We start from the raw sequence: 25,911 nt of genomic DNA, 5'->3' as shown, positions 1-25,911 counted from the left end.
TCCTTATGAAATGAACTGACTTTACATAGTTATATAAAAATGGTGGAAAAATAATCTTTTTGTTTTTATAAAGCAACACATCAAATATCACTTTACTAACAAGGTCATAGAGCTTAAGAAAAACTGCAGCTTAAGGCTTTCTTTGACCACTTGGTATCATCATAAATTCTGTCAGCTGAGAGAGAGACAGAAAGAGAGAAACAAGAACAAGATAGTTTATTTTTAATAATAGCAGTTATGAGAAAGCATTTGCTGTAATATGACATCTCACTAAAAGTTAAAGTTATAAACGTATGCAATTATATATTTTGGTGGGGAGTGACCTGAGAAAAGGCTTAATAATTATCTAAGTCTAAAAATATCAACAAAAAGGGATATTTCAAGGCATACCTGTTTACTTTCATAATAATTGTTTAAATAACCACCTCTCTTTAGCTTTCACTTTGAAAGACAATCCCTGCTCATTATCCAATTGCTTGTTCTTTGATTACGTGCTGTAAGAGTTTTGGAAGTAGGTTAGCTTCTTATGTACACAGTTAATACAATAGTCTCCAAAAAGCACACAGATCAGCGTGAAGAAGCCTAACTTTCCCTAGCTGTATCATAAACAAATAATAATTTATATTTAGCCTTAACGAGTAAAACAGTGGATCCTCATCTAGCTTGAAATTATTCTATGATAATTAAATACCAAGTCTGATTTTCAAATTTCTTACATTTTATTTTCATAACTTAAATTTCATTTTAGTTAAACACGCAGTGGCCCCTTCAATCAGAAGTCAGGCTTGACATAAGCTGACTAATTAAATGGTTACGTTTTTTTCCCCCTGTGAAATTCTTCCTGACAGACTCTGCATTTTTATATTTATTTGGAATACAGAATGGAATACTTTTGGTGATGTGATGAGTCTTAATGACATCGTCAGTTGTGGAAGGAATACCTAGCCACTGTTCAAGTGGCTTCTCTTAGCTGCTTATTTATCATAACATTTTTCATATAAGAGATGCAGCTTTATGTGTGTGATGTCATATCCTTGACTTGCAAGTGAGGTTAAAACTCAAAAGGAATCTTGGGCAAGCAAAATCCAAAGCTAGCTGTGCATTCTACATTTTCATAGACTATTCCTGATCTTGGGTGGAATTAGCAGCATTGAGATCAAACAGAAATGTACTCAATCAACCAAGATGTATTGGTATGACACAGTGTTTCACACCTTTTCAAAGTGTCTCATTAGACTCTTTTGGGTAATGACTCTTAATTTTTGGACTCTATCAGGAAAGACGAAGCTTCATTACAAGTGAATGTGTAAGAATCTGAGGCACCTTTTTTCTATGCCTCCCTTGTAAAACACATAGGATACGATATTTTAAAAATTCATCCACCAGCTAGAAAATAAGAGGCTTGCCTTTGGGAAGGGTTGTTCAAAACCAAGTTTAGCTGGACTAAAAATAGTTTGTTTTCGTGTCATTGCTGTTTTTGGTATTCCATTAGTGAGCATGCAAAAAGTCCTGTAGGATGCAGAAGTTTATGGCTGTTGTATCCAGAAACAATATCTACTGCAGAAGCTCAAATGAACCCAGTGGGGGAGGTCTGAGGTTTAATGGGCCTCATTTCAGATTTGCATATAGTATTTGAAATATGATTACATTCTCTGATTGCTTCAGTGAATTATTTACCCTTAAATAGCTTTTTAAAAAACTTAGCTCATCTTCCCTCCTACCATCTTGCTTTAAAAGAGTGATATTTTATAATTCAAAGAAAGGATACCAAATATTATAAAGTTATCAAAACAAACACTCTCTGCCCCCCCAAACAAAAGCTTTTTTGAAAAGGGGACAATAGGAGTCACATAATACTTGTATGTACAGATTTGAAGGTAGGTGATGTGGTGAAGAGACCTTAAAAAGGGGTGGTCCCAGCACAGTATGGGGTCCAAGGTACAATAATCAGAAATGCTGTTAGGTTTCTCTTTCCAGCTAGACTTCTTTATATATTTGTTTTGATGTTCCCGGTACTTTAAGTTATTGATACAAGTGCATTTTTTTTCCTATTGATTGTTTCATTGTATCCTGCCATGGCTACATAGATTTGATTAACAACCCTTTCAGTTCATGGTTCTTCACTGGTAGATAAACACATTTTTAGTCTATCAATAAGTTCCCAAGGAATTCACTAGGCCAGCAGAGAGGTTCTTTCCTATATTTGGGAGAATAAACAAACAAAAAAGGACAGAGCAAGTTTATAGACAGAGGCCATATTTCAGCAGCTTTCTTTCTCCTTTGGTAACATGTCAAAAATTCAGGTGATTTAAATTTCCTTGCACATAGAGGAATGAAGAAGTTTGGAATTTTTATGCATGATCAGGACCTGTGTTTGGGAAAATGTAAACTCATCACAGTGGAAAATGTGTTGTTTGGAGTCTGGGGGTGAAAACAAAGCTGATGGTTTTGGAGAGATTGCCGGAGCCAGATGGCCTAGTACTTCCCCAGTCTGGCGGTCCAACTGCTCCCTCCTGGATAATATACAGCCATTTGTTCAGGGATATTTACGCTAGAGCTGTTTCCATGTGAATGTTTGAACAGCATTAAAAACGAACATATTAGTAGAGATGCTTTTATTGAACTTGTATGGCTATACAGATAGTCTGTTTTCTACTTCTTTACTTATATTGCTGAGAGGAATGAAGGCGTATTTGGACATTGGTGAATTGTTTACATAGTTGTTGAGCACGAATGATTTGGTCTTAGTGAGTAATTAAAATATATAAGTGTTTGGAATCAAACTAATGGAAATAATGGCAGCACCTACCTCGAAGCTCTGTTGTGAGAATTAAATGAATTCATACATGTGTAAAGGGCTTAGAACAGTGACTGGCATATATTAAGTGCTTAATAAATTAGCTGCTTTTATTATTTTATTATTATTGCTCCATTAAGTCTACAAAGCCAATTTTATCTACTAATATAAATACGTAGTTACCATATGAGTGAAATATCTTTTATTACTGCTAGAAAAAAATATAACATGGGATTGTTAGAACGATTTAGTGTTTTTCCTGGTATTTGAATAATATAAGGGGTTTTAGTTCTTTGAGACATAAAAGATGCATTCTAAAGCTAATTGCTTTTGGTACACTTTCTCTTTTTATTAAGGACTGTGATGTAACTGAACAGCATACTGAATATGATATCATTCCTTTGCAACTTTTCCTAATTCACTTCTGAACACAGGCCTGCTTAGCTGCTAAGCTGAAATTACATCTTTGCAATTTGTTCACCAGGAGCCAAGCCGCTAATTGAAGCAAAATAATTTTTTAAATTTTATCCCACTATTAATGTTGGATTGCTGTCTGACACAATTGTTTATGAAATGTCAGATTTGTAGTGTTTTCTTTGGCATGGTTTAATTTTTAACTAGCACTCCTTCACCTACTGGAAATTTCTAGGACCACATTCGCTAGCATGTGTTTTCTTTCTTTTTTTTTTTTCTATAAATAGCAACCAGTAGAACTTGGTGGTTGAGTGTAATAATTATTATTATAGTGTGTCGATATTGTGGGTGTTCATGTTGTTTTTTGATTAGTTTAATTCTTGGCAATTTGCTACCAAAGGCTTGTTGACAGTTTGCATTGAGAGGACATTTCGCTTTTGGTTGAAGGAGGTACTTTGTACAGTCATGAACTTATTCTCTAAGGTAACAAATTAGGTTTCACCTTTTATTTTGTAGGTGGAAAGGGAGTCACATATTTTCAAGGTGACTGTTTTGATTTAAAAGAAAATTAGGAGTTTTTGCTAGTTATAAACTGATCTTCCTTCCTTCCTTCCTCTTTCTTTCTCTCTCTTTGTTCTCCTCTTCTTCCTCTTCCTCCGCATCTCTTCTTCTAATGTTGTTTCCTTTTCTTTGGTTGTAAACGCAGTAAGACTCCTAATGACAACATTTTGTTCTTAGAACACTTCAGATTTTGCTGCACCAAAGTCAGAAGTATTCTCCTCACTCCCTTTATTTTGGCATGGAATGCAAAGAGTTAAAACTATTAGAAAAGGAAACACAGAATAGCCATGCTCAATTCTCTGTATTTCCTTTGGCATCCTATTGAAGCGTGATCCTGGTGTATGTTCACCGTGTATTTTTTGTTTTACTGTGTGGTCTTTATCCATAGTAAGTTTCAATTAACTTTTTAAGACTCAGTGATATTTTAGAAAAGCAAGAATGAACCATACTTCACAAGATGCCTTCAAAAACGGCAGCAATTGAGACTGGTTTTATATATCGATTGACTTATTTATTTCCAAAGATGTTACAGGTTAATTTATAATTGAGCATTTGAAACAATGGCATTTTTATGCACTAACGGTAAAATTTCCAGAACTGTTCTCGTATAAGGATGTGAAAGTTTAAACAATTTCTACGTTTTCTTCTTCTTTAGTTAACTATAAGAAATTATTCTGGAAAAACCCTCAAATGAAAGTGAAGAGAGTTTTTAAAAATAATATGCATTATTTTCTGTCTGCTTATTAGGGTACAACAGTAGGAAAGGGAGGCTAGTATATAAAAATAAATAAATCTGCTCCAACTATGTCCAGTTTTGACAACTTGTTTATCAATTTCACCAGGTTTTTAAAGTTGAGATGAAGTTAATGCTGTTTATTAGTTAAGTTTTCTTCCTGTACAAGCATGCCTGCACCTTAAGAAATTTATTTGCCATTGGCAAGCTTAATTTAAACTTCATTTTCTACTTGATATTGCATTTTTTGTTTCTTAGGTTACAAATCTCAACTTGATTCGCCATCAATTGATTTATTTAAATAATATATTTTATATGCTTCTCTCCTCCTCCCGTCCATCTATGCAGCAGGCCTCCCATCCTCACTTCTGATAAACACATTGATTTATTTAAACCACAGTTATCTTTGTCCCTCTTACAGCAGACAACCTTCCTCACAGTGAGCAGACGCGTGATTTACTATGGAGGATGAAAATAAGCCTTCTTCTTGGTGTTCCATTGTCTGGGCCCTAAACCAGCTGTCTATTAAAATGGTTTCACTTAAAATAGTCAATGCTGTTTATATGCTTCTGTGATCTCCCAGCTGATCCAACCTCAATCAGCTTCACTTATACCCCACGGAGGCACATATTTAAATTAGGAGGAGAGGCAGGAACTTCACCCTAAGTTGGTGTTAGAGGATCCATCTCCTTTTGGGCTTAAAGTCTGGATTTGCTGAACTGCAAACCAGTCTTGATGTGTGTGCTAAATGTAGATGGTAGAGATTCAATATGAAGCTATTAGCTGGAGGGAAACCTTGGTGGCATTTTAAAAAACTCTTACTGTTGTCACTCTGCGTCAGAGACATTCGCCAAAATAAATTTATCATATCGTCTTATACTGGGTCTCATCAGAATGTTGCTTTCTGGACCCTTACCTTCTGTATCGTGTGTGTGTGTGTGTGTGTGTGTTTTAACAAGCTGCTTTCTCAGTAAAAAAAAAAACAACAAAAAACTGTTTGCATGAGGTTGCAGGTAGATCTGCCTTTGACTGAATTCCACTCTAGAGCAAACCCCATTAACGGAGGCTCTAGTTTAATTATAGAATTTTTGCCCTACGCCAAACTCCCAAGTGGAGTTTTACTTGCTTTTATTTCAAAAGTTACAGAAGCAACATTTCTTTCTCTGCTTTTATGTGCTGAAAAACATTGTTCTTTGGAGGCCTCAAGGAGAAGAAGAGCAGAAACTCCATGCTTCCACCCCTCCCCAGAGATCCTAGCTATTTCTGAGCAAATCCAAACCGATGGTTTCATTTTTCTATGCTTGATTTGGAGAAAGATTCTCTGTTTTGACTCTGCTGCCAGAAGCGAAGAGGCGGTTTGGTATTTGGTAAAGAGATGTATTATGGAGGCTCTGGTCCTTAAGCAAATCACGTACAGTCACCAAAGGAATAAACACAGGAATTCTGGACGTCTACGTCATATACTCTTTGGGGGGAGTCATGAGCATATTTGCATTGCAGCGTATCTTTCACTGGACATCACGAGGGGCCCACTAATTTCAATGGAACCAGTAGTCTCAGTAAAAATAATATTCATATCATCTAGAAAGAATCAAAATGAGAACTTCTGATGTAACTGATAATCCCCCATCTCCCCAAAAAACCAAACTTTTTTTTTTTAGAGTAGGGGAAACCCCATTAATATCTGTGAATTTATTTACCAATTACTTGTTTTAGTTTAGCATGACAAATATTAAAGTTGAAACAGAGGTTATCAAGAGTATTAAGAGAACATACAAACAATTTAGTGATAATAGGATTTAGCAGAAATGCGTCATTAGAATTTTTTAGCACCATGTATGAGATCTAATCAGTAATTTACTGTGAGTTTTTTTTTTTTTTTTTTCAGCAGTGATTGCAGGAAATAAAGCAGGCAGATATGATTTTTGGTTTTCAAAACATTTTCAGTTAATGCATTTTCTTGAGTAAAGGAACTTTTTAGGAATTTGAAAAGGTCTTTTAATAATACAGGAAAGAGCCATCTATGCATGCTAAAACTAGTGGCTGAAAATTTGGGGCATAACAGGATATTAACATAATGTACATCAGCAGTCCCCAGCCTTTTTGGCACCAGGAACCAGTTTCACGGAAGACAGTTTTTCCACGGACTGGGGGCGGGGGAGGAGGGCGTGGCTTAGGGATGATTCAAGCCCGGAACCTAGATGGCTCGCATGCGCATGCGCAGTTTTCAGTAGGTTACCTGCTCCTATGAGAATCTAATCCCACTGCTGATCTGACGGGAGGTGGAGCTGAGCTGTGGGGAATGGCTGTAAATGCAGATGAAGCTTCTCTTGCTAGCCCACTACTCACCTCCTGCTGTGTGGCCGGGTTCCTAACAGGCCACAGACTGATATGGGTCCTTGGCTCAGAAGTTGGGGACCGAAGATACAGTTTATCTCCCCAGAAGAGAGTTCTAATTACACAGGGTAAAGTAATAACTTTACAGTGGGAAAACCTGGATGATAATTTCTGGTAGATGGCAGGCACCACCGTAACTAAATGGTCAGAATTTACGTTGTCAGTAGTGGAACTGGAACTTGTCGATAACAGGATTTGATATACTGAGAAAAACTCAGCATCACCTCTGTGGTATTCATGCCCTGAAGTACATAATTTTAATCTCAGCCTGAGGAAACTCAGACAAACCCAAATTGAGGGGTGTTCTACAAAATAACTGGCCTGTATTCTTCAAAAATATCAGTGTCATGAAATACAAAGACTCAGGAATGTTCTATATGAAAGGAGACATGACCACTGAATGCAGTATTGGATTTTCTTTTGCTATAAAGGACATTATTGGGTAATTGGTGAATCTCACTAGCATCTGTGTATTAGATTATTATATCAATGTTAATTTTCTGATTAGGGAATTTTACTGAGCTATGTAAGAGAATTTCTTGTTTTAAGGAAATACATGCTGAAGTATTTAGGGCATGTCTGCAATTTACTAATAAATAATTCAGGCAAAAAAACCCCAGAAAAGAATAAAGTAAATTTAGTAAAATGCAAATATTTGGGCAGTCTGGTAAAATATGGGTAAAGAGTATCCTTGGAATTCTTTATATATTCTTACAATTTTTCTTTAAGTCTACAATTATGTCAAAAAAAATTTAAAAAATACAGGGTTATAATAGGCTAGCCATTAAAAAATGGTTTTGATGGGCCAATGGTAGAGAAATATTTTCTCCTCATGCAAGTACCTTTCCTTATTTTTTAATTTGTTGCAATGTTTATTTTGCAATGTGGTCAGATATCATAATCACAGTCTGCTCCGAGGATCTATATGTACTTGGTCTTAAGCTGTACCTATCATTTACAAGTTCTGAAAGTCTCAGGCTCAAAAATAAAGCATATTAGAGCTAAGTACAAGTTAATCACTGCAACATCTCTAAGTACTACATAAGAATCGTCTCTGGTTAATTTAAGTAGTTTTGTCACCAAGAAATTGAGGGTTATATGAATGTGTGAAAGTAATTTTATTAACAATTTGAAGCTGTGTGATATTAGTATTATGCAGTGATACAGTGTTAAATTAGTCGAATGTATTGCAGTACAGAGCAATGCTCTGCTAATAGCTGTGTGTTTTTCTTTGGTCCAGGTATTAACATGTAGATACATGAGAAAGCTGAGGTCCCAGGAACCTTCTTGGTGTCCTTAAGCAAAGCGTTTATATATGCATTACGAAAAAAAAGACAAAAACATCTTGGCTGGTGAGGTGGTTTGGTACTCCAGATTTTGAGTCAGATGTAATTCTTAGTTTAGGGAGGTAACTGTATGGCTTAAGCCCACACACACAGCATGTGCCCACAAGTATTCCTGTTTGGGTGGGTGTACACAGAGTGAGAGCACATGTTTTCAGCCTATTGATGGAAAGAGGGATTTTCCCTGATTGATGAATCATTTCAAAGATGACACAGTTAGTGAATAGACTCGTGAGCTTCCCCCACACTTGTTTTCTACTCCCCACCACTTGAACACTAAATTTGGGGCCTGGAAGTAGTCAGGTGGGAAGGCAAATCCACAGCATTTCAAAATCAAATCCACAGACTTTTCTATATTTTAAATAAATAGCATCTCAATCTGCTAAGCTTTCTGGGATTTTCCTCCTGTTGATTAGATTTATTTTTATTCTGTATTAAAAGGAGGATGATGGTTGTCTTGATGACAGAAGCCCATGCCACACACTGGTCAAAAGGTGTGCCTGATGATGAGGGGTTGACAGGGCTGGGAGGAACATAGCCCGTTCCACTCCGTTTGGGTTGATCCTGAAACAATCAGCCCAGGACGCCTTTGGCTCCTGAAAGCTAATTGGTCCTCAGTAGTGGTGAAGCAGTTAAGAACTTCCATGTGAGAGTTTGTTTTTTCTACTTGGTTCCACTCTTAGCTAAAATCATGCCTTTGCTTTCAGGCCATAGTGTATGAAGGCCAAGACAAGAACCCAGAAATGTGCCGAGTCTTGCTCACACATGAGATCATGTGCAGGTAAGAAACATTTGGGTCTCTCCCTTTAATTAACAAAGAGGAGATGAATCTGAAGATGAATTTGTATTTCAAACCAAGGTGAACTTAGGCCTATTTTTGGGTATACATTTATTTTGCTTCTATTCGATAATCTATAAAGAACCGTTAGACATGAGTGTTTGGTGGGAAAGTGTCAGGCATTATTTATTAGATTTCATCCTGAAAGACAGACATACATTTCCATTTTGATATCACACTGTTAATGGGCACAAAGCAGTACCTTCTCTTTCTCACTCACAATCGAACAAAATAGAATAACCATTTTAGTGTTAATCTATGTACTCAACTGCATTGCCAGTAAAGTGAGTAAGAATTCTATTGATGTCCGCAGAGGCCTCTGTTTGGGTGAGACTTGAAAGTTATAGTTCCCCTTTTTCATTCTCCCACTTAAAAATATGACCAAAAATATGACCATTTGTACCTAGGCATCATTTCTCCCTAAAATGAATATAAGTTGCTGTTGTTTTTTTTTCCCTTGCATCTGATCTCTTAATTACCCTGTAAATAACTCTGACAATGTAGCTAATCTTTCTCATAGGTAGTGAGCTTTCGGAAGGATGGTAAAGATGAGTCACTAAAAGGTATAAAATTCACGTTACCCACAAATGACTGTCTTTATTTTTGGTAATCAGACCAAAGCTATAATTGCAAATAGGCAAATAGACCAAATTCACTTCCATGGCCTCAGCCTGGCCTCCACATATGGGGAAATAGACCAGAGGATAGCCTTTTAACTTATGTTCTTACTCTTCATATAATAACACCAGCACTTTGCTCTCAATATATTCTGAATAATTGGATAAAGCATGAAGATGCCACTGTGCATCAGAGAAAGGCTACTAATTGCTTTGTTAGCCATGCAGGCTTTTCCTGGCACAAAGCTGGCTTGGCTGCTGACTGCTGCTGACCAGTTCATTTGGGGCTTCAGCTGCTGCTGTGGCATGGGTGGGCTTTATTTGGTGTTCACAGACTTGTGGGGAAAGCAGCCTTTAAACTCTACAGGTGGAAATAAAATAAAAAGGGCTTAATGTGCTTTTGAGTGAAATCCCAAATATTAACTTCTTCTATGTCTATAATTATGTATGTGTGTTAACATTTTCATTTTTTCCTTCTTGGAAAAAAAAGCATACTTCTAATATATTATTCTAAAATATACAGGAGTTTCACAAGTTTTCACTTCAGTGATTTGTAAAACTTGTTAATTATTACAAAAACCAGTTGTTTTTCTCTAATCCTAAAGCAGTAGTGGAACCCCAGAGTATGGTCATGGATTTCTTATATTACTAGGCAAAAAATGAGTGTTATATTGTATATAACAGTTGCACAATAAAGGTGAGTTGCACCTTTCAGAATTAAATAAGGAAAATTTATTTTGAAAAACATTAAAATATGACCTCCTTCATCTTACTATTTTTTCGACCATATCTCTATTTTAGCTTCTTCAATTAGCATGTCATTGGAATGAATTTTCCATGTTCTACTATATGTGATTCTAGCAAAACAGGAAACAGACAGGAAGATGGATCTCAACCAATAGGCCAAATAATATCTATATATCATAGATTTGCATCTCATATTTGCACATGTTTGGACTATGCTAGAAATAATTCTATTCTTGAAATACTTAAAGATATATTATGCCTTTCACACACAGGCCTACCCTCTATTAATGCAGTTTATATTTTTCTTGTTTTTAAAATTCATTGGTCCAAAGTACTTTATTATGCTGGTTGGTGTGCTTTACTGCTGATGTTCTTTCTGTTTTTCAGAAACATAAAAATAGCAAAAATAAAATTCTCAAGCCACTGAAGGCAAATGATGATGTTTGTACTGCTTGGCTAAGAGAGAAAAGCCATATTCAAAATGTCATCCTGCTAATGTTACAGATTATGGTTTTCCTGGCTGCCTATAGATGTGTAAGGGGTACTGTTTGTTTACCAGGCCGCCATGACCCTATTACACAAACCCGTCATCTATTGTGTGGCTAACAGTCTTTTAAATTGCAAATCTGATGCTCTTTAGGGGGCTTCAGGAAAAAAATTCTCACTTTCCACACCATCCTATTTCTCTTGATTTCTTGCCTGTTGTAAGTGGAAGTTGGGATGTGCTGAATTTGCACCAGGGGTGCAAATGCAGGCTCAATTATAAGCATAAAATTAGAGTCTGTTCACCATTAATCAGGCTGGCTAATTGCTATGCACCACCATTAGCCATATGGTGTGAAAGACAGCTTGCTCTCCCCAAGATGAAATTTCTTCATTGCAGACATGAAATAGTGAGGGTCTTGGATTTTAAAATAGCTTGTTTTAGATATTTAATTTCTAAACAACTTTCTGCAGTGCTTTTTATCAAAGCTAACGGCACAATAAAACTTTGTGTTGATGTTACGAAAGCTGTATATTTATAGTATGTTGGCTATGGAGAAGGAGACACAGAGAATTTAGATTGATGAGACAGGGCTTGGTATGATTCTGTTTTGTTGCAGGCAAAGGAAAAAAAGAAAAAAGAAAAACACCAGAGAGTTGTGTCTCAGGTGGTTGCAAATTTTAAAAATCTATTGTGTTCTGTTGAGAAGGTGACCCCGTTGCATGGGGTTGGAAAAAGAACTAGCCATTATTGGATAATAAAATTATTATCACTCAGACACAAAATCTCTTGGCCTTGATGATGTGGAGTTCTTTTCTGTGGAATTCTGAGTTTCTGCCTTTTTGGTAAACTGGAATCTGTCACACAGATCGTCATTACATTTTGCTAATACTTAGTGGTTAAGTTCTTAAAATGATAATGGCCCCATAAATGATTTTTGAAAGCATGATTCCATAGGGTATCTGATTATAAGGAAATCCTGACATCCTGTGTTTAAATGTGGATGGAAAATAGGAGCTATGCTTGGTAGGTAAACTGGTTCCCAGTGCTTTGTTTAGGAAAGCACTCTTTTTTCATTATCAGTGCAGGCTTTCTTGTAGGACCATGAGTTCTCAGGGCTGCCTGGTCCCTTGGTATGCCTGTTCTTCCTCCTCTACTGGCTTATTCTAATTTCATCCTTCAGATTCCCACTTATGCATGGTTTCTTCAGGGAAGCATTCCTGGCTCTTGGCCTGAGTCAAGTCTCATTGTTATGCAATCCTGTATACAGTAGTCCCCCAATCCATGGGAGATACTTTCCAAGACCCCCAGTGGATGCCTGAAACTGTGGATTGCATTGTTCTGAACCCTATAGATACTATGTTTTTCCCTATACGTATATACCTATAAGGTTTAATTTATAAATTAGGCACAGTATGAGATAAATAACATTGTTATGCAATCCTGTATACAGTAGTCCCCCAATCCATGGGAGATACTTTCCAAGACCCCCAGTGGATGCCTGAAACTGTGGATTGGATTGTTCTGAACCCTATAGATACTATGTTTTTCCCTATACGTATATACCTATAAGGTTTAATTTATAAATTAGGCACAGTATGAGATAAATAACAATAACTAATAATAAAATAGAACAATTATATTGTATATTGTAATAAAATAAAATATATAAATAAAATAAAATATATTATAATAAAAGTTATGTGGATATGGTCTCTCTCTCAAAATATCTTAATGAGTTGTACCAGTAACTGAAACCGTGGATAGTGAGCCCATGGAAAGGGGGAGCCACTGTACACTGTGCTTTTCCCTCATACCCCTCTGCACACTTGGAACTGTGTGCCCACAGCCTGTCTTCCTTTGCCGAACTAATTGCTCCTTGCAGGCAGGGAAATTACTTTGTTTTCCTCTGTTGTCCCATTTGTGAAATGGGGGCAATAATATTACTTACAGGGTGGTGGTTAAGATTAAATACTATAGTCTCCATAAATGCTTATCACAGTGTCCGTCTGACACATGGTAAGTACTAAATGTCTATTGTTATTATTAATAGTAGCAGTATTAGTATTGAGAGAATTGGTAGCAGCGATAGTCACAGTGTCTTGCAAAGTACCTGGCACATAGTTGCTCAGCAGCGATGGTAAGAGAACATTGAGAGGAAGTGAAGTGTCTATACAATGTTAATGTACTTTGTCCGTTCTGGTTGTGGTGTTTAAAAATGCTTTCATTCATTCTTTTAGCACCTACTATGTGCAAAAAAGCACCGTGGAATGCAAAGCCCCAAAAAACTCCAATAGGAGAGCTGTGGCTTAGCCTGGGAGATGAGACCTGTTGGCAGACAACTGGACTGCACTCTAGAAAGGGCTGAATGTGATGACAGGTCGAGGCAAAGGGCTTTGCCTGTTCAGAGTAGGGTGGACAAACTTGGAACTGGGTAGTAACAGCTGGAGTAGAGGGGTGAGATAGGAGAGAGGTTTTAGAGGGTGCATGAAGAAGCGTTTGGGCACCTTTGTTGGTGGTCCAGGCAGGGATTCTCTGTGGGGAGATCTGCAGGTGGGTAGACCCGAGGCCTGGAGCGGGGAAGAGAGTCGTGGCCAAAGGGAGCCGACTTCAGAGGTCTTTTCCCAAGAGTGAGAGTGGAAGTTGTGGGCTTAGATGGGATTGACAAGGGCGGGAGAATACAAAGAGGGGAGACCATAGATACATTCCCTGGGGAGTAATCACATTGAGCATGGAGGGAGAGCCTATTAGAGAATCAGGAAAAAGAATCTTGAGCATACAGGACATAGAAATAAAAGGAAGGTATTTCAAAGACGGGGAGTCATCCTTCTTGTAATTACTAGAGAGATCCAGATGGATGTGAAGACTGAGAACGCACCAGGTCAGTAGTGAAATTCAAGAGGCGATTCAGGGAGGTTCTGAGGCCTGGATGCCAGGATTAGGAGGTTGAGGGAGCAGAGAGTGATGGCGACTCTCATAGGAAGGATGTTGGGCAGTGCAGAAACTCAGAGAAAAGAAGGAACAAGGTTTTTTGTTTTTGTTTTTTTTAGAAGAGTAGGAAAACTTGACAATGTTTTTAAGTTGAGGGAAAGAATTAACTAGGGAGGGAAGAGTTGCAAATGCAAAACAGGAGGAATCACTTATGGGACAGGACCCAGCTGAGGCAGAAGAGGAAGGCCCTTCGAGCTCAGGTACTTGAGTTAGTGTTATGAGGACAGAATATTTACCTTCAGATGTGGGAGGAAGATAGAAAATATAAGAGTCTATAATATATAATAGATTCTTAAACACTAGTCATCTTTATAACTATTAATCAGACTATTATAATTCACATATCTCATTCTGTAGCCACTTTGGTTACATAGGTAAGGTATCTTTTTTTTTTTTTTTTAAATTGTGAAGCTCAGGGTTTGAAATGATGCTTTTCTCCAATTGAGAGAGCCTCTACTTCTAGGAAGAAGTTCCATGCCCCTCTGAGGATCTGCAGATCCTACAACTAAGAAACATTCAGGTGTTTCTTGCCCCGATTTGGGAAGCTGTGAGTCAGTGCACTAGAAATCTGCCATCTGTGTTAGGCCGCTGAGGAGGAGACTCATCAGCTTGCCTTTCTCTGGATGTGCAGATTGTGTGGGAGACACATGATCCTGCTGAGGAAAGGGCTGCTGTTTAGAGTCCACGGTGTACGTACCACACCAGGTGTTAGGTACCCACTCCTGTGACTGGCTGCATTGTTCTCCTGTCACTTGGGTTGCAGGTTGAGAAGGGATATGAATAGTGGTGGCACCTGCCTGCTTTTTTAGAATCCTGCTCTGGTGAGAAAGCAAATAAGCAAACTCCAAACCCCCCAGTAGATGCCTGCTTTAGGGAGCAAATGCCAAGTCCGTGCCTGGTCCAGTGTCTGACACACATAGTAGGAGCCTAAAAAATGTTGTTTCGAGTGGGTGAAGGTCCATGAGTCACACAGTAATGAGGACAGAATTATCATTGTGATTTCTTTTATTAACACAGTACTTTCCCTTTCGGTGCTTTTGCATCTGTTTCATTTACTGAGTTGTTTCAGCATGGTCCCTCTTCTGCCTTAATCATAAGTGAATTTGTTCTCCTTGCAGCTTGTCCTTCTGGGTTAATGCCTGTCTTTTATGTACGTTAGAGGTTGGCACTCACCTTTCTTGGTTCTTCTGGGCTTAGTAGAAAGAACTAGGGGCAGTTCCACTTATAATGAGAGAACTCATATGGGCAGGAAAGACTTGTGGGGACAAAGGACAGGTCCTTGCTCTGCTTGGCTCCAGGAAGCCGCAGGGGGCTAGATGTTGGCTCAGTCTAAAGGAAGACCTGCCTTCCCCACTTGTAGTTGATTTTTAATTTTTTGTTATGAGAGTAATATTGCAGTTCAAAACAGAACACTTCAGAATTAAGAAAATAAAATACATATCCTCCATTCTTCCCCACTCCCTATAAGTTAACTCTTTGAAGTTCCTATTCCTTCAATCAGAAGATATTCCCTGAAGGCCTACTGTGTGCCGGGCTCAGTTCTGGGTTGCTAGAGATACGGGAGTGAACAAAACAGCCTATGCCTTCGTCCTTGTGGGGCTTATATTCAAGTGAGAGAGACAGACAATAAAAGAAGAAGACAAATAAACACAACAGATACTGTGGTGAGCACTGTGAACACAAATAAAGCGGGGTGAGGGCTTGCGTGCTCTGGGTAGTCAGGGAAGGCCATTCTGAATCCTCCCTTCCTCTTTCACTCCTTTCTCTTCTCTCTCTCTTTCACTCTTTCATTTTTCTCCCAGAAATGGGGCCATACTATTCTGCAACGTGGTTTTCTCAATTCGCAATAGAAGGTGGACCGTTTTCCAGGATAGTGCATCAAACGCTACCTTCGTTCTTTTTAATGCTGCACAGAATTCTGTAAGTGCACGTATATGTATATGTACACACACATTGTGTACACACATATGAACATATGTACACATGTGTGTATGTACATGTGTATGTGTGTGTATATATTGAATGAGATTATATTGTAGACGCTATTTCGTAGCTGCTGAGGTGCACAGCAGAAACCTGAGTGTCCCATTTTGGGAATATTGACTGTGTGATGCAGTGATGTGATCCAAGAAACAGGAAACCTGTTGGGCTATTTTTTCATACTTTGCATAAAGTTTTCCTTGTGAGTGTTAAGTGACCTCCAGCCCCTTCATTCTTTTTTCTCTTCTTTTCCTCATTCTCCCTGTTTTCTTCCTATTCTGTCCTGCCTTCTGCACATCTGTTCTTTGCATCTGCATTTCCCCGGGTCCCTTGGGGTACGGCAAAGAGGCGTGGTTAAATTCATCTGGCTGCTCTCAGGGGCATTTTTATTTTAAGGAGATGAGGACCATGCTTAAGTCCAAGGACAAATCTCAGGCTTAGTGTGGCACTTTCTTGGGGCAGGTGGTTTGGTGTATGGAGGGGGGCAGGGTGCGCCTTGCTTCCATTTGCAATGCCTGCCCAGAGGGTCAGCTTGGCTTTTTTTATCTGTCGTCCTTCTCTTTTCCTGGATTGTATTCCCTGCCCCCCACCGCCAGTACATAACATTCATTCATAAAGTCATTCATTCATTTATTCAATCAGTCAGTGCTTGAGCTGTTCTATTTTACCACATGCCTTATGCTACTCATTAGGTAAGTAACATTGACAGTTTTTTCCTCTGTAAAGCTTATGGGTTTAGACGGGGAGGAGAATGCGAGGGGTAGAAAGATAGTAACAAAAAATTCACAAATAAATACATAACAATATCATTTGCATTGTGTTATGTACCCTAAAAGGAACAACACCACCACCAAAAATCACAAAACCCAGGAGGAACCTGATTTAGATTAAGGGCGGGGTGTCAGGTCAAACCTCTCTGAGGAAGGAGCCTAGAGGCTGAGCTCCAAGGGTAGAGTAGAGGTTGGCTAACTAGGGGAGGGTTGGAGGAGGGGCTGGCCAGGCCGACAGGCTGGCCTGGGCCTGAGGTCAGACTGAGTAGGGCACATCACTGGGAATGAAATGGGCCAATGAGGCTGGAGCTTGGCAGGTTGGAGGAAAGGACAGGGGGTTGGGAGGTGGTCTGGCATCGTGTCATGCCATGGATTGATGCCGAGTGCAATGGGAGCCATTAAGAGGTGTGGGCAGTAAAGCCACACGGTCCCACAGACTCTGGCTGCCATAAGGGTCAGAGTGAGACCAGGTGGGAGGCCACTGCAGGGCGTAAGGCCTTGGATCAGGAGGGTGACAGTGGGAAAGGAGAGAATCAGATAGGCTTGAGATATAGATTCTTGTGCACAATTACCAGTAAGCCAGTTGGAATAGATCCTGGAGGGCATTTCATCCAGGCTGGACTGTGGCGAGGATGCGGCTTGCACTGCCTGCTTGCTGCTAGGAAAAGGAAAATGAAGGAGAAATAGGCCTTCCCACACATCAGTTTTCCTCCCTTGGTAAAGGAGACTTGGGCTCTGTCAATGGGCTGCTTTTGGAGATCTGCTGCCTCTGCAAAGTACAGGACAGGTTTGCTCAGATTTGGAGGAGGCGAGAACTGAAGGAGGGAGGAACAGGGGGCGAGAATGATGCTGCCCTTCATGGGCCCTTAGTAGGGCCAGTCATGGAGCCTGTTTCCGAGCACTGAGAGGTGGGTGCTACAATTGCACTGTTTTACAAATGAGGAAACTGAGATCCTAGGAGGTGGAGTACCCTGCTCAAGGTGACACAGATAGCTCTGTCAGATTCCAGAGGCAGTGTTCTTAACCACCATGCTGTTCTGGCAAGCCTGTGAAATGTAGGTGTAGGGGATCAGACTTCAGGGATGATGGAGTTTAATTTTTAAATTATTTTTGGGCATGTATTCTAACTACTTGTACTTCCCATTACTTCAACTACTTTCTTTACCTGTCTCTTAACTCCTGATATCTAAAGTTTTCTATCCCCAAAGTAGTGGTATAGTAGAACTCAGGGATGGAGGAGCTAGTTCCCTCTGAATCAGAAAGTGAAAGGCTGTAAGTTGGATGGAGTGGTTTTTAGCTGGAGCTTTGACAAAGGAGATGCAGTTGTTACTGTTGCTCTTCTGAAGATAAAAGAGACAAATAGAAGTAGCACCAAGTTTGGAAGCTGATTCTCTTCTCAGAGATATAGTTATGGCAAGGAAAGAGACTTTCCAATTTTGGCGAAGGACTCCCTATGCAGGAGTATATTTCTGGGTCCTGAAAATGAAGTTCAATGTTTGGTTCTCTCCAGCAGCTCCCTAAATTTAGGCTGTATGATTCACTAAGTTGCAAGTGTATGTGGGTATACACATGTGTGTGTGTGTGAGAGAGAAAAGTGAATATTTTACTTGTGCGTAGTGAAATATAACCCTTGGATGACTTCCCCACCTTCTTGACTGATCAAATGTGTGCTTTTTTATTGTGTCCCTGGGTGTAGACCTTGTTTTTATTTGCAAACAAGTTTTGGATGGATAGTTTTCTGTTGACCATGGGTACTTTTCAAAAACTTGAATGTTTCACCCTTTAGAAGCATGTCAGTTTTAAAAAGGGGTGGGATTTTGGTAGTGGTTGCTTTTCTTGCTTATTGCTATTCTTTCTCTAATAAAGAGTGCCCACTTTCAGGGCTGTGCTAACCATTGGATCCGTTGTCAACAATGCTACCAGGAAACTTAGGTGGGGGCCAGAGCAGGCCATAAAAGCCAGAGGGATGTGAATCTCCACTTTCTTTAATCTTGCCTCTTCCTTGTCTTAACTATTAATGTTTTACCTTTATTCTCATGGAGATGGTTCAAAAGCAAACAGACACAGCGGTAAGATTTTTGGAAAGGCTGTGGTTGAAGGAAATGCTGCCCATAAAAGAGAAAGGAGAGGAAAAAGGAATCCATTTAACACAAAATGACTGGAGGGGGAGAAATCACTCATATCTCATTATTGACGCGTTCCACACAATTAGTGTGATCTTGAGGGAAGAACGTTTGAGCCACCCACAACCTCGAATATTCTCATTGGGTAGATGTAATAATAATGCACTTCGCAGTGAACTCTCCCAACACCTCGGGCAGTGATGGGGAGACCCCATCTTAGGGCTCTCAGTCTTGGCTCTGGCAGAGACCCTCTCCCTCCCTCCTTCTTTGAGCAGGGAGAGGTTAAGCCTGGCTATTAACCCATAGGTGACCCATATAGCATTTTCTGTCCCAGGGATCCGTTGATTGCCAGGTATGGCTTTGTGGTAATTCTAGCATTTGCAACCCAGCAATTTGAACCTTCTGTCTGCCTAAATGATGATTTTACATTGTAATGGTTGTACTAAATCCTTTCGCTTTTGCTCCATAGCCGCTGTTGTGACAAGAAAAGCTGTGGCAACCGAAATGAGACTCCCTCAGATCCAGTGATAATTGACAGGTAGGGACCACTCTTCTTTCACTGGGTTCTTATTCCTCATTATAATGAAACACCTGCCCGGTGTCGCTCATGGGCGAGGGTTAGGAATGCATGAGGCCGAAATTTGCCTGTTGGTCATGACTTAAGCTGCGCCGAGCGATTGCGATTCCTGGGAAAGCCATATGGAATGTTCTTTTGGAGGCCTGTTTCTTGGATTGCTCTGGTTTTGCGTCTGATTCATGCTCCTAAAGGAATATTTTTTTTTTCTTTCCTGACTTTCTGTGGCTCAATCCTCATGCTGTGCCAGGAAGCTTCAGAAATAAAATAGTAATAGTTTGTGATTTATGAAATGTGGTTGGGTGCTTATAAATATTTAACTTTTATTTGAAAAATGTTTGAATCATTATCACTTTTAGCTACAGTAGTTCTGTTGGACGTAATCCATCTACATTTTAAGGTTTTATTTATGCATAAAAGCAGTTTAAAGAGATCTGTGAACCAAGATTTTCTACTGTTATTTCCCGGGTTTGATTGCAGCTCATACTGTATTGTAAGTTGATTAATTTATCTTGCTTGTCTTAATTATTGTGTTTTTAAACAGATCCATATTACTAATCTGACATGACCAAGTAAATCACTGTAGAACAATAAATCTGTTTTAGTTGTTCAGTGCAATTTCAAGTCAGTGTGTGCACACATTATGCAAAGTCGCATTCCAAATATTCATTTTACATTTTAATTATTGAAATTCATTGTATGGAAACATGTATGATAAACCATTTGTTACATAGCATTACTCGTTGAGAGTTAAATAGCCTGGAAGGTTTATAGATACTGTCAATTGTCATCTAGGAAAAGAGCTAGCATCTTCTACTAGCTGGAAAAAAAGTCTTGCCAATAAGACTAACCGAGCTTGTTGAAGAAATCAACGGCCGAAAAAAAGGTCCCTTCTTGGGTTTTGGTGTTATTGATTTCTGACAACAACAACAACAACAAAACCAAAACACCTACCTGTTTTTCCAATGCTTCACCTTTTTTGGGTTTGAATTATCATTTTCCAGCTAACAAAAAAACCCCAAAGTGTCTCCTTTGCATCATCATTACTTATGTCAACAGACAGATTGTTGATTTTTTTTTTTTTGACAGATTGTTGATTTTTAACCTGTGTTTTTCAGACTTAAACCCAATATTGATTGCCAATTGGCTTTATAAAGGTTACAATTCAATCAGATATTTTAATTAAATATTTCTTGCTACTATTCACTAAAATATTTATTTTTGCTCTATATAAGAGTATTAGTATATTGGACTCAAAGTTAAATGATGTGAAAATTTAATGTATAATGATGCATGCTGCCTATAGAAATAGGGTAGCCTATTTATCTGTGAAAGCAGATATGCCGTTCATATAATTGCTTTTTCTGCGATGGAAGATAAAAGTCTTCAAATAAATAAGGCCAAAAACAAATTTAACCTTTATGCTGTTCGTTTTGTTTAAATATATCTCTTCAAAATACTGTTCGTTATTTTAAGCAGGTTTTTCTTACTCTTCTATTAAGAAGAAAGTGTACTGATGAAAGGACCAGCCTAAATATCTCCCCAAACTTTGAAACTATAAGCAGTTTGTTCTGCCACACAGTTAGTTTCTTTCTTTTGGTTTAGATGATGACGAGAACCTTACCTTGCCACTCGCAATGAAAACACTGTTTTTTTTTTTTTTGCTTGCGAATGGGTTGAGCTTTTAAGTTCTTCGTCTGGTTTTAAGCTGTAACTTTGATATAGAAGGTTGATATGACTGTGGTTTGAATAACATTTGATTTTGACCTGTTTCTGTGGGTTGCGATGGTATAAGAAACTTGACTCAGCAGTGCTGTAATTAGCCCGGCCCCTGTTTTTGAAACAGGATTGTGTTACCTGGGTTGCATTAGTGTGGCTTCTATTGTTGCCGCCTTGCATCTGTCCCAGTAGGGTACTTAAAACCTTTCCTTGGCTGGGGTAGTTCAAACAGTTTAGGCAAAATAAGTGTGCACTTTATGCTGTTGGTGGCTTTAGAGATATTACTCATGACATTTATCCTTTTCATTTTTTTCTTTTTTGGTTTGACAAAGTAGAAAACAGCGTGTAGCCAATCTTGGTCTCTTCAGATATGAATACTTTAAAAACAGCTAAAACATGGTGTATGTACACAAGTCCCAGCATATGTTTATCTGCTGGCTGTTGCCGTTGTCTCTCATGAACTATCTTTTCATGCAGTGATGCCAGTTGATATGCAAAACCCTATTTAGCTATTTTTATTTGCATCTGAGTTTTCAGAATTTATTTGTCCTTTGGTCTGCCAAAGGTTTTAAACGCTCCAGTCCTGTCTGTGCTGATATGTGAAACTTCCATTTTTAACAGCGAGAGAAGAGAATAACAACAAGAAAAGAACTTATGCAAGGAAGGGCAAAATAGAAAAGATTTTTCAATTCCATAAAATTGCTGCAAAGGGGAAAAAAATGATGGCAACCGTGTTTGAATTTCATAGTTTCCAATTTGATTCTATATTACAGATTGCATAATATCTGTGTTACGTGCTTAGGGTTTGATTTGCTTTCAGATTTATGGATGTGAATCCCTGAATATTTTGTAAAAATAGGCTATGGGGCCTGCATTCAGTAGCAATAGTAACTGTTTTTACATGATGCATACAATATGCAATTATAGAGCTGAGGATACAGGCAATCCTTGTGTTAGGATTTAGCATAGTTTTAGCAAGCAGTCACCTTTTGAGCACCAATAATTTTTAGTTCCCTTTGCTTGTCCTTCGGAATTTGGGAGAACGCTGCTATTTTTATCATTCAAAAGACTTTTAGCAGTGGTTATTCAGGAAAACTATTTATAGGATAGAGAGAAGAGGCTTTCTGGTCATATGGCAATGGAGCAGGGCAAGCTATTTCTGTATTAAATTTTGGCAGTATTATTTGTTGCCAGTGATTTCGGGACATCAGCCTGGCATATTCTATCAAAAAAGTGGAATTAAAAAATTAGTGATTTCATCTTGTGATTTAGAAAATGGATTTGTACTTCATTCTAATGGCATGCACAGACTAAGAAAAATATGACCCGAATTCTTACAATTGTGACAATTTGTCAAGTCACTTCCAAAAAGTTTATAGGAAAATTGCTGTAAATGTAGGAAGTACACTTCTGGAGTTGACTGCCAGATTGTATGTCTGCCTGATTCCAAATAGCTTGATTGAGAAGCACAAAACCCAGCCTGTGCCCAGTGATCCAGGTATTTGGGCTGCATAGACATGGGAAAAGTCAAATGTGTTATGTTTAATAGCAGATGACCAGGAACTAATAACAGCAAATTTCATTATTGTTGAGGTAAAGGGCTATGTGTGGTAATTATTGTTAAAGTAAAAAGCAAAAAATGACTTCCAGTTATTGAATTATGGTGGAGATTGATTTAACATATTCACATAGTAACTCATATTTGAATTTAAAAGGTTTGCAATAAACTTCATGTTTAGAAATTGAATAAATTGTAGTTTTATTATCACATTGGATCTCCTTGTGTCCTAACCTTTTTCCTTGGAGTTATCTTAGTTCAATAAATAAAACCTCATTAGACTATTCCCATTTCAACGAGTTTATTAAATTTTGCAGGAGTAATTAGCATAAGCTGTGCTAATTTTTCTGGAAGACTAATGAGGGAGGTTCTTAATTAGGTTTACTTTGTAAGAATCGAAAAGATGATAATGACAAAAGTCACATAGGGTAGTCTGAATTGGGAACCCAGTTTTTCTGCATCTATAAAAAAATCTTCCATTTTCTATGTGGAAACTTCTTTATAAATGCTTGAACTGAATATATTAAGCATGCAGCCTGTTATTCCATACTAGTTAGTTAGGATTACCATCCATTCTTGATTTGCTTCACAAAACTCGTTATTTTCCTAAACTATCTTTGAGCAATGACATGGATGAATACAGATGGTCTTACAAAAACATTTCTTTCTCCAAATTATGCTATAGGATTCCTTTCACACAGAGCCCTGAAGTTTCTGGCTAGATTTGTGTTGCTTATTTCCAGTAGGGCAGGATAGGGGCAACTCAATATTTGTTTATTTTTTAATTTAGGATCAGTGTGATTGGTGAGATAGTTAGATCACTAAATAAGAGATGACAATATGAGCTCAATTTTTCATTTCCTTATACTGTGAATCCTTAGCTATTAACAAGTGGGATTCTTTTAATAGATAGAAATAACAAAGGATGAAATTCCTGCTCAAATTAGGTTCTTCTATCTCCTGTGAATTTAGATGTAGTCCTTTCAGAATATAATGTGGCCCAAGTACCTGCAAGTTTAGGGGCACTCAAAGCCAGTATTTAAAACATGGATTTTTAAAAAGCCTGTCAACTATTATTATGTACCTCTAAAGATTTTGAGTTTGTTTATTGTAATCTTAACAGATTTGCCATGTCTTTATTTTGCATTTATAGGAATACCTGTATGTATATTTAAAGCTATGAGATCTAGAACTTGACATGTGACATTAAAAAAAATACACAAATTTTGTAAAATGAAAAACCTAGTCTGTTTAGAACAACTTCAGGCCACATTTTACCCAAGGGTCTTCTATAAAGAAAAAAAAAAGCCTGTATTTGTTTTTTCCAGAATTTTCTAAAGATCTTCCACATCTAAATCACTTTCATTTAGGTAACACTGATTGGGTTTGTTTTATGATTGTCTGAAATAGAATGTTCAGTAATGAAAATGTTAGAATGCTCATTTTGCTTGTTGATTTTACATGATGTACATCATATGAACAGAAAAACTTAACCATATTAGTGTTGTTCAGAGAGACAATTTTATTGAAGATTCACTTTTCAACTAAGATGTAAAAATGCTGTGGTAAGACTTCTGAAAAGTGCAGTGTTGTCTTATCACCAGGCTAATTTTCTTCATTATATCTACCCCAATGCATTTATGTAACATATATCTCCATCTGTATAATAGGAAAATAATAGAAAAACTTTGACTTAGGATATCTATATATCTATATATCTATATATATATTCATATACACACACACACACATTTTTTACCACTGGGTGGGGTAGAGTATATAGTCTCCAAAGACTGTGAAAGCATCTGGGCATCTCAACAATAAATGACTTCCTTCTCTGTCTTTTATCATCAGAGGTAAATCCTAAAAGTATTAACAATTTTTTCTTTTTTCTTGTCCATATAAAGTCCTCAACTAACATGAACATAAATATATACTTTTATTAAAGTTGCAAATGAGGCTTTTAGTCAGAGTTTCATGACTTCATTTCATTGCCCTTTCAACTCCTATTATTTTGGTCTTCATCCAGTTTTTAAATGGACCAACCACCAAACATCATCATTCTGCACCAAACACAAGACGGCAGTCTGGAGCAAGAAGAACCAGAGGTGTAAATACACTTCTCAGAGCTCTGATAAACCTTTTATACCACCTGATTTCCTAACATTGAGTGCTTGGTTAAAATAAAAGGAGGAGGAATTCACTCTTTAAAATTGCCCCAGGTGGGATAATTGCTGTCTTTTTGGTTGGTTTGAGAGGTTTGCATTTTTTAAAAAGTGAAAAGCCAGCATCTACACTGAATTTATGGTTGTTTATTAACCCTAGTGTGTTTAAACATTTGTTTTCTCAGTGGGAATTCATTGGTGATTATTAGCGATGAGACTTATGTGAGTATCATTCTAAATTTTATCGCATATCAGATAATTCCATTCTGAATATGAGATGAGCCCTGTACATTTGTGTGCCGTTTGCTACCATGATAAGAAAATAACTAATACAATAAGCTAATAGCAGTCTATATTCCATTTGCTATCAGCTATTCCCAAGTACACAACCAGGATACATTAAAATGCGTTTCAAATATGCTGACAATATATCATAATGCAAAGTACTTTTACATGGTATAATACTACTACAGACACTTGTATAATGAACAACAGTGGTTTTCCTGTAAAGGAAATAATGGCAGCAACTTCCAAGAAATGTATTTAACAGAGCTTCAGAGAATCAGCAGTGTGTATGTGTAGCATGGTGCGGGTGTCAGCTCGTTGTGTAGGTTTTTAATACCATGTCATCATAACTTTGCTTTTGTAACAGTTCTGGAAAAATACAGAAAAACAGTACAAAGTCCCCTGTGTGTCATGTTGGCAACTTTGCACAATTGTTTTGTGATGAGAATATATCACTATATTAAACACGCTTTTACTTTTCTAAAAGAAGTTGTTTAGAATAAGGGAAAAAAAACTCTCCCCAAGTGCAACTCTCTGTTGATAAATTCCCCTCATTTCTTCATTTCCCCTACTGTCAGCACCTGACTAACTCTCTAATAAAATTTAACTAGATTTTAAAAACTCTGTTTAGAGATTTCTGCATAAAGAGATGGTATTTTGGTCATTTTAATTTGCATGATATGTTATCTGAAGTAGACTACTAATTCTTCCTTCTCACCCCTGCCCCATCCCATACCTCTCTTTATAAACTGTATAACTGTCTATTGTCTGGGACAATATAAAAGTGACTCAGTACTCTTACTGCAATCAGTGAA

At 37.9% G+C, this 25,911-nt stretch overlaps 1 protein-coding gene across 5 annotated transcripts in view; it reads left to right on the top strand.

The window, feature by feature from the left end:
• Nucleotides 1–25,911, top strand: part of EBF1 (early B-cell factor 1) — a 391,177-nt gene that overhangs the window by 6,149 nt on the left and 359,117 nt on the right. For 4 of the 5 annotated variants that reach the window (XM_012644792.1, XM_012644791.1, XM_012644793.1 and 1 more), the window contains exons 5-6: nucleotides 8,953–9,026; nucleotides 19,265–19,333. In XM_012644792.1, the coding sequence (XP_012500246.1) occupies nucleotides 8,953–9,026; nucleotides 19,265–19,333 (143 nt within the window). The remainder of the gene's footprint in view (nucleotides 1–8,952; nucleotides 9,027–19,264; nucleotides 19,334–25,911) is intronic. The other variant, XM_012644794.1, reaches the window with a different exon arrangement.

Source organism: Propithecus coquereli, unplaced genomic scaffold (genome assembly GCF_000956105.1).
Source record: "Propithecus coquereli isolate 6110/MARCELLA unplaced genomic scaffold, Pcoq_1.0 Scaffold220, whole genome shotgun sequence".
Taxonomy (NCBI): Eukaryota; Metazoa; Chordata; class Mammalia; order Primates; family Indriidae; genus Propithecus; species Propithecus coquereli.
Note: the sequence above shows the minus strand (reverse complement) of the source record. Positions and strands in the feature narration are given on the sequence as shown.